General features: G+C 39.8%; 2 protein-coding genes across 2 annotated transcripts; both read left to right on the plus strand.

The window, feature by feature from the left end:
• The first annotated feature begins 745 nt into the window (after positions 1–745).
• On the plus strand, positions 746–1,636 carry fabp4b (fatty acid binding protein 4b). The gene is made up of 4 exons (XM_073485255.1): positions 746–900; positions 1,019–1,194; positions 1,277–1,378; positions 1,474–1,636. The coding sequence occupies exons 1-4, from the start codon at positions 828–830 to the stop codon at positions 1,525–1,527; spliced, it is 405 nt and encodes a 134-aa protein (XP_073341356.1). The 5' UTR covers positions 746–827; the 3' UTR covers positions 1,528–1,636.
• A 1,620-nt stretch (positions 1,637–3,256) lies between these two features.
• LOC141011397 (protein FAM8A1-like) lies at positions 3,257–8,261 on the plus strand. The gene is made up of 5 exons (XM_073484543.1): positions 3,257–3,831; positions 5,725–5,845; positions 6,224–6,347; positions 6,498–6,637; positions 6,745–8,261. The coding sequence occupies exons 1-5, from the start codon at positions 3,279–3,281 to the stop codon at positions 6,887–6,889; spliced, it is 1,083 nt and encodes a 360-aa protein (XP_073340644.1). The 5' UTR covers positions 3,257–3,278; the 3' UTR covers positions 6,890–8,261.
• The last annotated feature ends 8,294 nt before the right edge of the window (positions 8,262–16,555 follow it).

Consider the following 16,555-nt stretch of genomic DNA (forward strand, 5'->3'; position numbering starts at 1 on the left):
CTTTTTTCCCTGTTAAAAGTTGTTTTTTTTTCTCAACATGACAAGTTTTTCCTCACTTGCATCGAGAGTCTAAGGACAGAGGATGTGGTTCACTGTACAGATCGTAAAGCCCACTGAGGCAATGTGCTTGTGATTTTGGGTTATATAAATAAAACTGATTTGGTTTGAATTCAACTTCCGAAATACATGAATTAGCTTTACAGTACTTCTGAACCTTACAGTGTATGACACGTTATATTACTTAGACGGTAAATTTCACGTAGAAAGATCAAAGTATAAATGATTTAAATGTTTTCTTTACTAGATTTTAACTGAAATTTAGAACCCTAATTTTTTTATTGTTTATTTGTTTGTTATCTTACATAAACATACATTATGTTGATTTGCACAACAAAGCATAATGAATCTGGCTGCTGAAGATGTCTGATAATGTTACAATTAAGGGAATAAAACATGAAATATGTCTGAAACTGACTGAATCTTTCCCTCTGCAGGAGCGACATGCAGCCACACACTAAATCCCATCACAGCAAATGACTGCAGAGCTCCTTCCTCCTCCACACTGAACGCTGAGGTCAGCAGACTGCAGCTATCAAACATATAATCAAAAATCTGATTTAAAGACACGCCCCCTCTAATCTGCTCGTTTCCGTGGCAACGCCAACACCGGCTCCTGATTGGCGGCGCCGCATCAAGCACGTGTCTTGAGCAGCCTTCAAATATGTAGTGTGGTCCGAGCGTCGGTCCCACCGCGCTTCACTCACCGAGACAAGAGACCCTGAGACATCTTGTGTTTGTGCTGCAGACCGAGCTTCATCTTCTCCATCATGGCTGAGCAGTTTGTTGGAAACTGGACTCTGACTTCCAGCGAGAACTTTGATGAATACATGAAGGCAATCGGTAAGATTATGTTTATTTATTAGGCTACAGGTTTGATTTAAAGGTCGGACCTTCAGGATAAGATCAGTTGCAACGTGCAGAAACGCCATCCTACTTCAATCTCCTCCTTGTGTTGCAGGTGTGGGCTTCGCCACTCGGCAAATGGGCAACATGGCCAAGCCTAACCTGGTGATCAGCGTGGACGATGCTGGGCTCATCTCCATGAAGTCTGAGACTACTTTCAAGACCACAGAGATCAAGTTCAAGCTGAACGAAGAGTTCGAGGAGACCACTGCAGATGGCCGAAAAACCAAGGTAGGGTCATCTTCCTTCGTGCTTTTTAGAAACACACTTGTTTTTCTGCAGTGCTTCTGATGTGGTGTTTTTTTCTTTTAAGACCATCATCACTCTGGACAATGGCAAACTCGTGCAGCTGCAGACGTGGGATGGAAAGAAGACAACACTAGAGCGAGAGCTCCAGGATGGGAAACTATCAGCTGTGAGTAACTGAGTCGTTTTTGGATGATTTTTTTTTTTTAATGTTTGCATTGAAGAAAAGCGAAGATTTCTAACATTTGAACTTTGTCTCAACAGAAATGTATCATGGATGACGTTGTGGCAGTGAGGACCTATGAGAAGGCAGCTTAATACCCTTTTTGTTAAAAGTTGTTCAGCGTGGACCTCCTGTTTCATTAACACACTAAATGCACTGAGCTATTGCCAAACTTGCCAATAAAGTTTGAACTGTGATACTAAACTGTTACTTTGCATGAGTTTACTTTAAGGTGCATATTGTGTCGTCTGATTTAACCTTTCTTGAATGAACCCCTTTTTTTTCATTCATGGGAAAGACTGTGAAATGCTTGTACACATGTGGCAGCAGATGGGAAGCTTTGCTAAAACAAACTTAATTCAAAAATTGAGTATTCAATGCTAAACACTTTAAAAGCCAAACTAATCGCCTGAAATGGACAAGAACTTTAGTCACAGCAGATAAAAATGCTGACTATTTCAGCCATAATTGTGCTCAATCTGCCACAATGCCTCTTAGCATGCATGCTAAGGTCGCAACATTTAAATACAATGGCAAGAAGCCAGTATACAAAGCTAAGCAAGTCATTCTTCTGATCTTTAATCTGTTCGACATGTGGCTTTACAGAAGCCTTTTGTTCCAAGAGAAAGCAACATGTCCTGGTATCAGAGCAGCGCTCTTGTGACAGGGATGTGGTTGAATGGGAGGTGCAAAGGCCAAATCCCTGCTTGGGGTCAGAGCAGTGACCCCTCATTTGTGCCAGGCCTCTTGTCTTGGATGCACGGACGTGGAGATCAAGCAAGTGCACATAATTTGTTTTAATCAGGGTTCTTTGGGGCAGTAGGTTGAGGCCCAAATTCTCTGAAAGATTTCCTGGCTTTATTGAGTGATTGTGACCCCGGGTGGTGCTCAGGCAACAATGAGTGCTGACTAATGAAAAGCTGATTCGTTGTCTTGAGTGCCGCTTTGTATAAGGCCATGCCACGTGAACACACAAACATTGTTTTAGACATTATACATATGTCATGAGAACATATTATTTTTGTTCATGAAAAGTAAGTCTCCAGAAAGGACCTTGGAGGACCTTCAGCTCCACCAAACTGATTTTAGGTTACTGAATAACCTATTGTTAAGGATTAAGCTTACTTGGGGTGGTGTGAGTGCAGGCTTTAAGAAGCAGACGTCCTTTGAAATGGCTTTACCCCATTCAACACAAGCACACCATGAGCTTGTGAGTTCTGAGAAATCATTCTGGTAAGTATTAGCTGCTTTGTTGGAAGGACCCAGAGGCCCCAACAAAGAAGATTTATTTCAGTTTTGTTGTGATTGAAAAGAAAACCAAACATGTATCTATTGGTTCTAATTAATAATCACCTATAACAATTAAAAAAACTGCATCAAAAGTTACAAGGACCTAAAGTGACGTCACAAACTGGTTGGGTCTGACTGGTAGCCAACAACGTGAAGCTGCAATCAATTCTTCTTCTTTTTTTTTTCTTTCAAAAACTAGGCTACAATAATTTTCAAATCATTGGCTAATATTTTTGTAATCATAGTTGGAGCTGGCTTCATCCAAACAAGTCCATTCTGGAGCCTTTTGCAGTGTGAATTATTACATAATGTGAACTTGAAGACCCCTAATGTACATCTCACTGCAGCTTCTATCTCGCAGAAACACTACCCCCTCGCGGCTGAATCTTGTAACAACAGGCACTGCTTGGACAGTACCACTGTATCCTAAAATAGGGGTGCTGCAGTCATATTTTGTCGTGGACAGCGGTTTGGTGAGAATTTGTCTGTCTTTTGAAAACAAGTTTTTTACTTATCTTAAACTAGAAATACTTCCCAACACTATTTCTGGATCAAAATGTTCGCCCTACATGTATCTCGTCTACGATTACCAGATGAAATCATCCGGAACGACGTCGTACGTGACGCGACGCCATCATCAAACATGGCTGACAAAGAAAACACAAACATGGAAGTCGATCAGGAAAAGAATAAACCCTTTGCTAACAAAGTTGAGTCACTCGTTGACGAGGTGACCCAAAGAATAGGCAACCAAAACGATGTCGAAGGCAAGAAGAGCGCCGGTGAACGCCGCGCCACAACGGAGTACTGCGAGCAGCTGCAGGCGTGGATGTGGCAGTACTACACTGGATATGTGAACTGGCAGAGCTGGATGGCAGCGTCAGCCATGCCCTGCCCTTATTACTTACACCCAGCGGGGAGCACGTCGACTGTTCCTCTTGATATTAACTCCCACAACTGGTATAACGGCCCGTTTGGTCCTCCGTTGTCGTCGTATCTACCTGCCGTCACCTCCACAAGCAGCCGTGCAGGTGAAGCGGCTGGCGGGGCTGCAGTGACCGCTCAGCCGCAGCAGCTGCCGCAGGAGAATGGGAACGCACAGAGACCAGGTGAAGGCTGCTGGATTTACTTTTATTCTCCAGGTTGTTCAAATGTCATGTTGTGGACAATCAATAGATTTTTTAACGTGTATGAATCGCAGGGAGGGGTGCCTGAAGGTCTGACAGTAATTCCTAATAGGGCTGGGCCACATATCGACATATTATAACCTTAATATATAATTGATAAGGTTATCGTTGTAAGAGACTGTATCGTGATATGGTGCAATTGTTGTCTTTTCCTGGTTTTAAAGGCTTCAATTTCAGTAAAGTGACCCACTTAGTCCTTATAGCCACATTACTGATCATTATATATCAAAACAATTCCTTGTGTTGATATTTTGTCGAACTACAGATAATATCGACACTGAGGTATGTTGTCAAAAATATTGTGATATCTGATTTTGTCACCCTGTCCTCGCATTCATTATGATTTTTGAAGAGGTTTGAAAATATCGAGATATAGTTCATCACGACACATCCTAAAAATATTCCAATATTGATTTAATTCAGTATCGCCCACCCCTTATTCCATATCTTAACAAGTTGACTGCAATGAGCTCCAATTTCTTTATGTAGGCTACAGGACACAATATTCACTGTCCTGTGTCAGCAAATAGGTTACAGGTAAATATTTTTGTAGTATAAACTATACCAAACAAAATGTAAGATACAAGTTGATGATTTCACCTCAAACTAAGGGAGAACAGTAATAGACTTTATAAGAAGTACCGAGTGGCAACTAGTGCTGCACGACATTGGAGAAAACCAACATTGTGATATTTTGGTTTTCTGCAGTATATATCATGATATGAAAAAAAATACAGGATTTTACCAGACAAATTAAATAGCTCAATAGAGGCAATGTACGTTATGTCACAGTAGGTTGAAGTCACTATGGTTATAACCACTGAGTGGCAGAAAGGCTACTGACTGAACGTGGAAAGTGGAAATGGAATTTTAGACATTTTTGCAAAATGTATTAAAAAGGAAAAACTGAAAATATCACATTGACAGAAGTATTCAGTCCCTTTACTTAGTTCAAGCACCTTTGGCAGCGATTACAGCATCATGTCTTCTTGGGTATTATGCGACAAGCTTTGCAACCTGGATTAGGGGATATTCTGCCATTCTTCTCTGCAGATCCTCTCAAGCTCTGTCAGGTTGGATGGGGACTGTTGGTAGACAGCCATTTTCAGGTCTCTCCAGAGATGTTCAGTTGGGTTCAAGTCAGGGCTCTGGCTGGGTCATTCAAGGACATTCACAGAGTTGTCCCTAAGCCACTCCTGCGTCTGATCAAGAGAAATGGGAGGCACCTGAGCTAAGTTTCAAGTGTCATAGCAAAGGGTCTGAATACTTATGTCAAAGTGATATTTCAGTTTTTCCTTTTTTTTTAAATTTGCAAAAAAAAGTCATTATGGTGTATTGAGTGTAGATTGATGAGGGGAAAAAATAATTTAAACCATTTTACCATACAGCTACAACATAACAAAATGTGACAAAAAGTGAAGGGTACTGAACACTCTCTGAATGCACTGTATTGTGCAGCCCTAGTGGCAACCATGGCTGTCTCACAATTTTCCAGCAGATATGTGATAGGATCATTAGGAGCAGACCCAGGGTAATTTTTCAGTTATAGATAATTGACATGGATATCGTCCATTTCATGCTGACAGTTATTGATAGGAAGAATGCCATTTTGGATATCTGCAATATATATCCAGTCTAGCTATTAAATGTTAAAATGGCTTACTATATGCAGCCTGGTTCCAGTATCTAAGCCTCTCTAGAAGCATAAATTCTAACCGATTATGAACAACATGTTCATCAGTCACACATGGCTATAATGTTGGGTAGTTTGGCATTTAATGTACTTACTATTGCTTTTTTGCTATTTTTCACCAGGTCGGGAGTATAGTATTCCTTCACCTCTCCAAAGACTCATGGCTGAGATGGTGGATTTCTTCATATTGTTTTTCATCAAAGCAACCATAATCATCAGTATTATGCACCTGAGTGGAATCAAGTGAGTTTATTAATTTCTGTTGATGAAGTTTATCAGTCATCCAGGTCATGGTAATTCCATGACCTCTCATCCAAGAGCTCTCTTCTCTTCAAGACACTGAAACAAGTCCATTTGCCTACGATATAGCACTTCGAAATATTTCATTTCTGTATGAAAGTGGTGAAGGTCTGTTTTTTTGCCATCTCTTAAGAAAACCAAACTCTAATTGAAGAAACATAGAGACACTGGAAAAAAACAAAGAGACACTCTTTAGAAACATGGAGACACTCTTTGGAGAAACAAGTGCACATCTTTTTAGATACATAGAGACACTTTTTTGAGAAACACAGAGACACACTTTGGATTAATATCACAGAAATAATTTCCTTTGCTTTTCAGGGATGTTTCCAAGTTCGCCATGCATTTCATAGTGGAGGAAATAGATGAGGACACATCGATGGAGGAGCTACAGAAAATGATGCTTGTTGCACTTGTGTACCGGATATTAGTGTGTTTTTATGAGGTGAGTTTTCTACATACATTATCCAGATTATAATACAGGTAATGTGATACAAAACAGTGGTCTCTTCCTTAACTGTCAGCTGGTTCTCTGTAAAGGTTGAAAACGCATCCATGCAGTGAAATTACAGCTCCTATACCATTCTCCCTACAGATTGTGTGCATTTGGGGAGCAGGAGGAGCCACTCCAGGGAAGTTTCTCATTGGACTCAGAGTTGTAACATGTGACTCATCGGTTCTGGTTCAGCCTAACAGGGTTCTTGTCGTGCCAGCAACTAATGTCTCTCTGTCTGCGTGAGTAGTTAAATTTAAAGGTTATCTCTCAACAGTTTTATAATGAATGCAACCCAGTTTGTCTCTGCTATTCCTGTTGTAATCGCTCTGTCTGTCCCCCTTTACAGATCAACTGTACGAGCCTTGAACAAGAACTTTTCCATTGCCTTCTTTTTCCCGGCTTTCATCACACTTCTGTTCTTCCAGCACAACAGGACTGTGTATGACATGGTAGCTGGTACAATTGTTGTCAAGCGCTCCAGAGTCAGATGACGCAGAAGAGCCCAGAAGAGAATCTAACTGTAATGCTCAGCAGGCACCGTGTGATGTTTTTTGTAAAAAATGGCTGCAGAACTCAGACATGGTCCTTTCAAGGTATCGTCAGAACACGCAGGAGCGTTTAGATGTTTGCAGAGTTTGATACGCATCAGTATGAACTGTTTCAGTTCCCTACTACTTGTGTTTGGTTCGTCTCAGACACGTACTGTATTTCTGCATGTATGTCTACATGCTGCTTTCAGAATCTGTCCCTGTGCCAAATTGATGTCTCCTTCTGAAGACAGGAAAAATGACGGTACATGCTACCTTTTCAGTAATACTCAGATCAAGGGCAAATGTCTTGTATCACTCAGTATTTAAGTCGCTAATCATGCATTTATGAGATTATACCTTTAGTATCTCTTTGTATTAAAAACATGTCTTAAGAGTTGTATGCTCAGACTTTTCATTTTGGGGTTGTTGACCTAAATCTCTGCAGCAGTGATGCACCACGCTCAGCCCTCTAAGCTGCTGAAGTACTTTGGTTTTAAGGCACATTTTAATGTATTGAAGGGAAATGTAAACCTGACCACAATTGCTCTACCTTTACTCTGAACTCAGCATGTGTGTGATGGAGAAGTTAATGTATGACACCTTTTATGTGATTAACTGTTTTTTGCATTGAAGGAGATTAAATGAAACCACTAATTCCCCTGCATGTTTGAGATGTCTGTCTTTTAGCAGTTTGTCTGCTGTTTGATCATTTCCACAGCAGTTTGATACTAACTGTGAACTCCAGCATTAACTAATTCATGTTCCATTATATTTACCTCATGTAATGGGTGCATATATCAGTTTATGTTCTAACTAGTAAATTTTATGTTGTATATCACGGCTTAATTAGGACAAAAATTCACATACCGCAAAAGTATACTAGACAGAGACACAGATGGGTGACGAAGGACAAACCTGAATAAATGCAGCTTCCACAGTGGGCACGTGGGGTCACTAATGACTTAAAAAAGAAGAAGATGTCAATCATAATCTGTTGCCTTCAGTCACTAATTCTCAACCAAAGGCTAGCTCTGTTATTTCTTTTAAATCTATCAAAAACGCACTTTTTCAGTATTACGTTCTCTTGAATTTGCTAATTCATACCTGGCTTGTCATTTTCACTCCATCAATTCTACTTTAACTTATCACCATCTGTTAATTTTCTTATTTTAATGTCTTTGTTAAGCACTTTGTAACCTGTTTTTAAGAAGTGCTATCTAATAAAGTTTTTATTGTTATTTTGAGTATTATTGTTACTGAAGCAAAATATAATAGATCATGTAGAATTTATACAAAGGTGCATTAAAGCTGCTCTGGAAGCTTGTGGAGACTATGATGGTTTTTCCATGTTATCGCCCATTTGTATGTTTTCCTTGTACTACGTCCAAAATTTCCAGCACTCAGTGACTACATTGTGAGACAGTAAGTTAAAGATTTTGGCCAAATTGCTCTCCTAATTGGTTATATTTATTATGCACTATTCATTGAATTGACATCTCAAACTTTAACCACTATAAGTATGAGAGATCATAGATGTGATTGCGACAATAGAATAATTAGTAATTCCCACTGGGTAATGTCCTCAACTTCCACAGTCAAGACTTGTGAATATATTCTACTCTGATTTCTTTATTGATGGGTTTTTTCCCCAGATAAATACAGTATAATAATATTCTTAATATAATCAATTGACCCTATAATATTATCATTGCAGTCTGTAAATTCAGTATTTTTTTAATACATAATATTCTCTCTGTTCTCATGTCCTTGAAATCCTTTAAAGTGTGAAAGATTTAAGGAAAAAAGTCATAAAAGTGAAAACTGACAACTAGAGATTGGTGATTAAGTTTGAATTGATTGAATTAATATATTTTGTGGAACAATAGAAATTGAAGTTCTGTTGATCTATTTATTTTTTTACTTAAGGTTACTAAATAGGCTGAACTCTGCTGTCTGCATGTGTCTCCCACACATTCAAGCCTCTCTCTCTTTTTACTTGTCGTTTGTAAGCTTCTCTAAAGCATGCCACTGCTCATTCTAAAATTTTTTATTGTTATAACACTAATTAACTGGGATCTATGTCTCAAACTGTGGCTCGTCCTTGAATTTGAGGGAATCCTGCCAGGAAAGTCCTTGAAAAGTCCTTGAATTTGATGAAGAAGAAGGTGTGGGAACCCTGCATACGACAGATTACTAACCACACAGTGATCACATTCTTAGTTACAGGAGTTTGGCTCCATCTAGTGTGTGCTTGTTGGTCAGACATCACATTGCCTGAGCTGATGCATCATGGAGAATAAACCCACAGCACTGTTGCCCGCATACAACCTTTTTTGAACAAAAAATCTGTCTGTGTGTGATCCTCGTTTATCATCACAGAAAGATAACGTCTGCCCAGAAATTGAAACATTCTGTACTAAACCGAGGGGGACGTCTTGAATCAACTTCACAACATTTCTTCCATTCTTTAAGGTTTCCAGGCATGTCACATGTACTTTGAGGTCGCTGTTGAAGCCCCAATTGTTGGCAAGTGTTGACGTGGTGATTGTGTTAGGCCCACTAAGTGGCATCTTCAGCTGACAGCCACAGATGGTACTCCCAGATTACAGAGCAACCCCTCCACCCCGCCCCCCCTACATGCTGCTGCCATGCACCATGCCATTACTGTAGGCATTGGAATAATATAACTCTTAGTCGTGAAGGGTTGTATGAGGACCAGAAAAGTGTGGGCAGACACAACCCACCACCATTACTGCCCCATATACTGATGAGTGAGTGTAGCTGTATTTGGAGTAGAGGCATGTTTGTAATCTATTTTTGTATCGACAGGCTCTGGCTCGTATCCACAGAGAACGTGCAGGAGGAAGATTTTAGGAGAGCTCAAGGGAACACTTATTACTATAATTTATGAGAGACGATTGTGTGAAGCCACTGCATGTTGCAGAAAACCTCACAGCGTTTGCAGTAAAATGGCAATCAGTTATTATAAAAACACAAATAATTTATGTAAATGACAGTAATGATCATCCTTGTGTCTATAAATAGGAATGTGGTGCTCATGGTGGCAGCAGTAGAATTTATTCCCTCTATTGCCACTGACTGCAAAATAAAGGCACATTTTTTTCTATGAGCTAAACATCAAATGCTTACTTTATTAAATTATATATTACCTTAGAGTAAGAGGGGAACTCAGATGTAAAGGAGTGAGAAGGAGTGAACTGAAACTGCATCATCTTTCCCTGTTTTCTACTCCTGTTGTTTGATGCCATGCTTGACAAATCTAGTTCCTTTCGGCCACATGGCACGCCATACGGTGTCGAGTTGGTGAGGTGTCCAGTCTGAGTTCCTGCCACCCTTTCTGGCTCTTTTAACAGGGAGTCATCTACAGGCAGCATGGAGGGCTCGCAGCTTTCTCTGACAGCCATGTGTCCGTGTGTGGACAGAGCCATGTACAGGCCAGAGAGATGAGGTAAACAGTCTGGGCTCAACTGGATTAAAAATACTCTCCGTGAATGACACACTTCATGTCCTTAAAGTCTTTATTTCTGCATTAGTTCTAGAAATGGACAATTAGTTCCAAAATGGCAGCTGGCACACACACACACACACACACACACACACACACACACACACACACACACACACACACACACACACACACAGCAGCAGGCTCCAGGTGTTTGGAAGTCGTGAAAAGGTGCCGTGAACTGAAATGCTGCTAAGTGTTGTTGTTGTGTGTCTGTGCCTGTTGGTATTCCTCTCAAGTGGAGTCAGTAATTACAGGCTGGCTGGGTTCTGCCAGAGTGGAGAGGGCTGTTGATGAGGAAGAGACCTGTTGACTGGGGAGGGATACAAACGCCTGCTCTAACACGAGAGATGTCATGGGGGATGAAGGTAACACAGGCTCACATATAAATGCATACAATTTTTGGGATTCTTTTTTACATATATAGATGTTAGACCCATGTTGAATACTGAATCATGTGGGGTACATTTTTATGTATAAGGGACTGTATGAAAATTATTATTAGGGATAATGGGATAAAAAAGGAAGGGAGGGTTGTGTATTTTTTTCTTTTTGATGAAAGGAGCATAGTCTGAAATATTTGCAAGAGCAGGGGAAGGTCTTTTAACCTTTTTGCTCACCGGAGATTTATATTTATACCCTTACCTGAGCTGTACATATTTGCCAGCTGTACCCGGCTCATTTAGCCACTTCAGACAGCAGTAGTAACTGTCCAGAATGGTGGCCCTGAAAGCTCAACGTACTGCAGATATTATTTACACAATTTTTGTTTGTGTTAAGTTGCTAAGCTAAAAGCGTTAGCACACACCACGTCTGAAGTGGGTGCTCAAGCTAAACAGTGCATCAAGGATGTAAATAAATGTCTTTTGAAATCAGTTTGGATTTGCTGTTTTTTTATTTTTTATGTTTCAAAAGAAGTCCCCAAGCTACTTCAGTTGTTTAGGAGAATGCTGCAATGCTGTTTAGCTTTGAAACTCCAGAAATTATTTGTGGACTACGAAACCTCGCCCAACTTTCCATCCCTGTGGGGATGAGCAGACAGAGACTGAATGTACCTTTTTGGGTGAAATTATCCTTTAAGAAAGCATGAAAATGGACAAAACATAAGTAACCTGAGAGAACATTTAGAAAAATGCTGTTAAGGGTGGCAACACAACCAAATACAGAAACACTCTGCAACTCTGCAAACATGCAGTTACACATAAAACAAGCAAGTATAAAAACTCTGCAAATAGCACTGATGACAAGAGAAATAGTTTCCAGGGAACACTAAAAAGTGATGCACACAGGCTAGACATGCTTGTTGTTGCCATGGTCTGTGACTCATGAAGTTATTGAAGTCAGCTATGTGGAAGTGTTGTTGGAAAATTAGCTAAAGTTTTTTTGTGTGTGGCAACAAGCGTCCCAGCCGTGTGCATCACTATATATTGTCCCCTGGAAACAGCTTCCATTATCGTCTGTGCTACTTGCAGCATTTCTCCATTTGTTACTGCTTTTTTTTTTGTCTCAGGATAGATGAAATGATACACTATTATATATTTGCCATCATTTCTAATGAACAATCAGGTGGATGTTGTGAAAATGATTCTTGAAATTATTATTACATTGAGATATTATTGAGTAGGATGTTGTAGCTTTGATCTATATCAAGGGGAGGATCCATTTTAATTTTTTGATTTTCACACAGTCCCTAAGCTTATTTAAGCTGAATGTGGGCATCATATCGACAGTGCATCATTTGGGGGTTCTGCCATTTACAAAGCCAATAAATTATGAATGATCTCATTTATTGGAAAGAGAAAAAGCAAGAGTGAGTATGATATGAATAAACTCATTTTCCAGAATAGTACGCTGCCTGTGCTGGAGTTCATTTTCCTGCTATAAAAATAGACGTGAATAAGAGGCGAGTACAAACTCAGGATGAGTGATGTGGAATCATAAAGAGAGACAGTGAGTGTGTATGTGTGTTGAGGGGGAGCAGCACAGCATTCATACCAGTTTCTATGACATAACATTAGGTTTCTGCATGTTTGTGTTTTTCGAATACTGTTGTCAAGACAACCATGGAGGCTGCATTGGCTACTGCGGAGAAATTCAGCTTTTTCCATCTTTCTTAGAAAATGTTGCTTCAGGGCAACACGATGTCTGATGTACATTTGCTGCACATATATGTTTAAAGAGAAACCAAATGGTAGAAATTAGCTTGAAATGTTTCTGCCTCCCGGTATCATCTCAAAAGCAACTTGTCCACTTTCAACTTAGCCCCTGCAGTCTCTCTGTCATGAGAGAGTATGTCGTGTTTCCACTTCACCACTGATTCCGACTAAGGAGGTGCTGAACACATTTGCCTGGCAACAGCTGCATTATTTACAAAATAATCCACACAACTCACTCAGTAGCCTACCTTTGCAGAAGCCAGAGAAACAGGCAAAGAGACAGCAAAGGAATGAAAGAGATATTTGTCTCAGCACTGCCTGATATAATGATGTAAAAAAGATGTCTTGATCACTCACACTCAGACTGCAGGCTACTGCCCCACAAAGTCAAAACACAGCAGGGCTAAATATTTGGTCAAATTAGCGTTAAAACCAAAAAGTTTACTGTTGTTATATGTTAATGTTTGGTATACTATATGAAAAATACTATGGCAAATAAAATAAATTTTACTGCAAACTATTTTCTGTTATTTAAATCTATTGTGATGCTATAACATTTAGGTAATTGAGTTTACCAGATTAATCGATGAGTTGTTTGGCCTATAAAATGTCAGTAAATAAATTGTCAAAAATGTCTATTAGTGTTTCCCAAAGCCCAAGATGACTTCCTCAAATTTCTCGTTTTGTCTGGAAAGCAGAAAATATTAACATTTAAAGGGTTGCGCCACCAATTTTACACATTAAAGTGTGTTTATAGGTTTTGGGGAGTACTACTGTATATGTGAGAACAGTAGTATGAAGCCTTTTGTGGTTCCAGAGGAAGCTGCATGCAATCTGATAAATTGCCTCCAATGATGTCACTCAGTGGCTACGTTGCATTGTGGGTAATGTAGGCACCCGGTTTTGAAAAGCAGCCCATTGTAACATTGCACCTTTAACCCTGTTGAACTCAATATGGAAATTTTTAAAAACAACAAAACAGAGATATCACCTTTTTATTCCAGGCATTCTTTTTCCTTTTCAAAACCTGGTGCCTACATTACCCACAATACATCTTAGGTACTGAGTGACATCACTGGAGGGAATTCATCAGATTACTTGCAGGTTCCTCTGGAGGGTTTATACTACTGTTTCCCAACTCTTCAAAAGACTAGTACTCCCAAAACCTGTAAACACACTTTATCGTGTAAAATTGGTGGCGTTACACTTTAAAGTGTCATTGAATACAGATTTTATAACTTACATATTTGTTATACAGTTGGCTAAGAGCATTCAAACTCCACACTACTTCAGCTTCACAGTTTCTCACTGCTGTCTGCCTCTCTCTAAGGCAGTGTTGGCAGGCACAGTGTTTTGACTCTTTGGTTGTCTGTAAGTCTAAGAGCCTAGTTTTTACTATAATACTGTATAAATGAATTACTGTATTGCAGCAACAAAATACTTAATTTCCAAACTGCTTTCAACGTCACATCTAGTATTATATTGCCTATGTTTGTCTGAATTTCTTTTAATATTTTACATTTACTCAGGTTGGGACTGGTTGGAAGGGATAAGGCGTGGTGCAGCATATGAAGATGAGATGTTTGTTTGATTATTGTAATATGACGCAGAATCCTAGCTGGACAATATTGATGACCTCATTTGTTATGTCTCTTTTTATCTCTGTATGTCATTATGTTATGATATCTTACAGCATGAAGATGATTTGGAAGATTGGGTTGGAAATAAAGCATGAAATGTAAAAAAGAAAAAAAAAAGAGAAAAAGAAATATAAAATACTAATTTGTTCTCATCAGCAAGTATTAATTTCCTTTCATAATTAACATGATGTTGAGATAAGCACAGTAAGGATCAATGTACAGCATCAGAGAAGTCTGTATAGTGCCCTCTGTTGTGTGAATGTGGTATTGCACCTACTGCACAGTGGGAGGAGTGGGAAGGCTTTCACTGAGGTCACTGAGGTTATTTCAATGATGGTCAGGTTCCTCGCTTGAATAATCAAATCAGGCACTTAGAAAGGGAACAGTAGGGATCCATGTTGATCGCTTGTAACTTGAACTCTATAATGACATACAGTATGTTATTAAATGTGACAGATATTAATAAGGGAGTTTTCTTGGCTTAATTGTTTAGCCTGTTGAAATGCCCAAAAAGTCTCCAGCAGACATTTCTAGAAAATAAGATAAAAAAACAGTAACTCTTCTTTATGACTATACATTGCGCTCAATTATGTATACATTATTTGGTGTCTTTCAGATTCATCCGGTTCATGTGTTTGAACAAACTCTGCTGACTTCCTTCAGTGGCTGTACTCCTCCTCCACAAATCACCCCCACCCAAGCCTTTAGTTGCCTAAACTATGTTCTGGAGATGTGCGTAAGCAGTGGCTTGCTATTTTCAGCTGAATGAAAAGAGTCTTGGCACTTGGACTCAGGATGAAATCTGTTTTGTTCTGCTGAATTTGGCTTACACCGCATGCACAGTATCTACATGTAACAGAGCACAGGACTGCAGTTTAATGATGTCCTGCAGTAAAACCACGACCATTTGACTCAGAAGAGTGAAGTTTGAATGATCCGTTTGCGGTCATGTGAGAAGAATATTATCCTCAGTAACAAATTTAAGAGAAAGCCCTCTGAGGACAGAAAATATGCTGGGTTTTTTTTGGATAATAGAGCACATTTGTTTGTAAAATATCCATAAACAGTGGTAATAGTGATCATTTTTTGATGTAACAGGTTGATTAGGGTTCAATGCACTCCCTCACATCGTGCAGCCTCTGCCTCATCTATGAATCACACTGCATTTGTTTTGTACAGGAAAAAAAAAATCCAACCCCGAATAAACAAAACATTTCCAAACTTGGTCTTTCTGATATCAAATGACAGACACACAGTCAAATAGTTGAAAGAAACAGGTTACATCACAGCCCATTTTTCTGGACCCTTGGAACGAAGGACATTGCCCTTATAATAACCTTAAAATGAATAAAAAACTGTCCTCCTAAGCTCATTTCTAAAAGTGCCAGGAAAAGATTTGTTGGTTTTGTATCATTCATTTCATCTTCAGACATTTTATCCAAGGACTCAGTTCAAGGTCACTTTCAACTCTGGCCAGCACTCAACAACAGCTCTATTGTAATTAAAGCTGGAATTCAAATAAAAGTCTCTCACAGATTTTAAGCCCATGGTGTAGTATACATGCTGATCAAAATAGTGAAACTGAGTAGATGTAATATTCACACACCTTTTCACGACTGCATGCACCCAAATAGAGAGGTAGGGTCAGTATCACCTGCCTGGTGGATTTGCTGTCCCTTTGCTCTTTTCATTAACTGCTGAATTCACTGGCTTTCAATAGGCTCTTTCAGCGTGTCATGCTACACCACCATTGAGCTACAGCCACGTTGCCACCCATCTTTCTTAATGGGGACTGGAGACTGTGGAGCTGCCTTGTTGCCATGGCAGCAAGCGTTTTCACATTCTCCCCACATAGCGTGCAGTGTGCATGTCCCCCCCCCCCCAACAAACTGGAGCGCGCCACAGCACAGACAGGTCTGCTCTCAGACAGGACCGAGCCAGGGTTATTTACCTCCCGCTCTGATACCAGATGCCCTCTTAATCCAACCACCCACACTCCACTTTCCATTCTCTTTATTACTAATGCATAGTGTTTCCCATTGGCTGCTCTCACAACCTGAACTTTGCTCCAAAACTCGCTTCTTTCTATTTCTTCAAACTACATGTTGATGAAGGTTCTCAGTCATCCAGGTCATGGTAATTCTAAGTGTTGCGTTGTAGGCAACTGGACTCGTTTCACTTCCTTGAAGACGTTTAGCCTCCCATCCAAGAGGCTTCTTCAGTTCTAACTAACTAGTGGGGAGTTGCAGGCTTTTAAACTCTGTGTGGGAGTGTCCTTAAAGAGTCGTTAAGGACAGTGTGAGCT

Source organism: Pagrus major, chromosome 17 (genome assembly GCF_040436345.1).
Source record: "Pagrus major chromosome 17, Pma_NU_1.0".
Classification (NCBI taxonomy): Eukaryota; Metazoa; Chordata; class Actinopteri; order Spariformes; family Sparidae; genus Pagrus; species Pagrus major.

Bases quoted from the DNA above. Each gene is read 5' to 3' on its own strand.
- LOC141011397 (XM_073484543.1), top strand. From the start codon at position 3,279: ATGTTCGCCCTACATGTATCTCGTCTACGATTACCAGATGAAATCATC. The intron at 6,348-6,497 runs GTGAGTTTTCTA...TTCTCCCTACAG, and splicing joins TATTAGTGTGTTTTTATGAG to ATTGTGTGCATTTGGGGAGC. The intron at 6,638-6,744 runs GTGAGTAGTTAA...CCCCCTTTACAG, and splicing joins ACTAATGTCTCTCTGTCTGC to ATCAACTGTACGAGCCTTGA.
- fabp4b (XM_073485255.1), top strand. From the start codon at position 828: ATGGCTGAGCAGTTTGTTGGAAACTGGACTCTGACTTCCAGCGAGAAC. The intron at 901-1,018 runs GTAAGATTATGT...CTTGTGTTGCAG, and splicing joins TGAATACATGAAGGCAATCG to GTGTGGGCTTCGCCACTCGG. The intron at 1,379-1,473 runs GTGAGTAACTGA...TTGTCTCAACAG, and splicing joins AGGATGGGAAACTATCAGCT to AAATGTATCATGGATGACGT.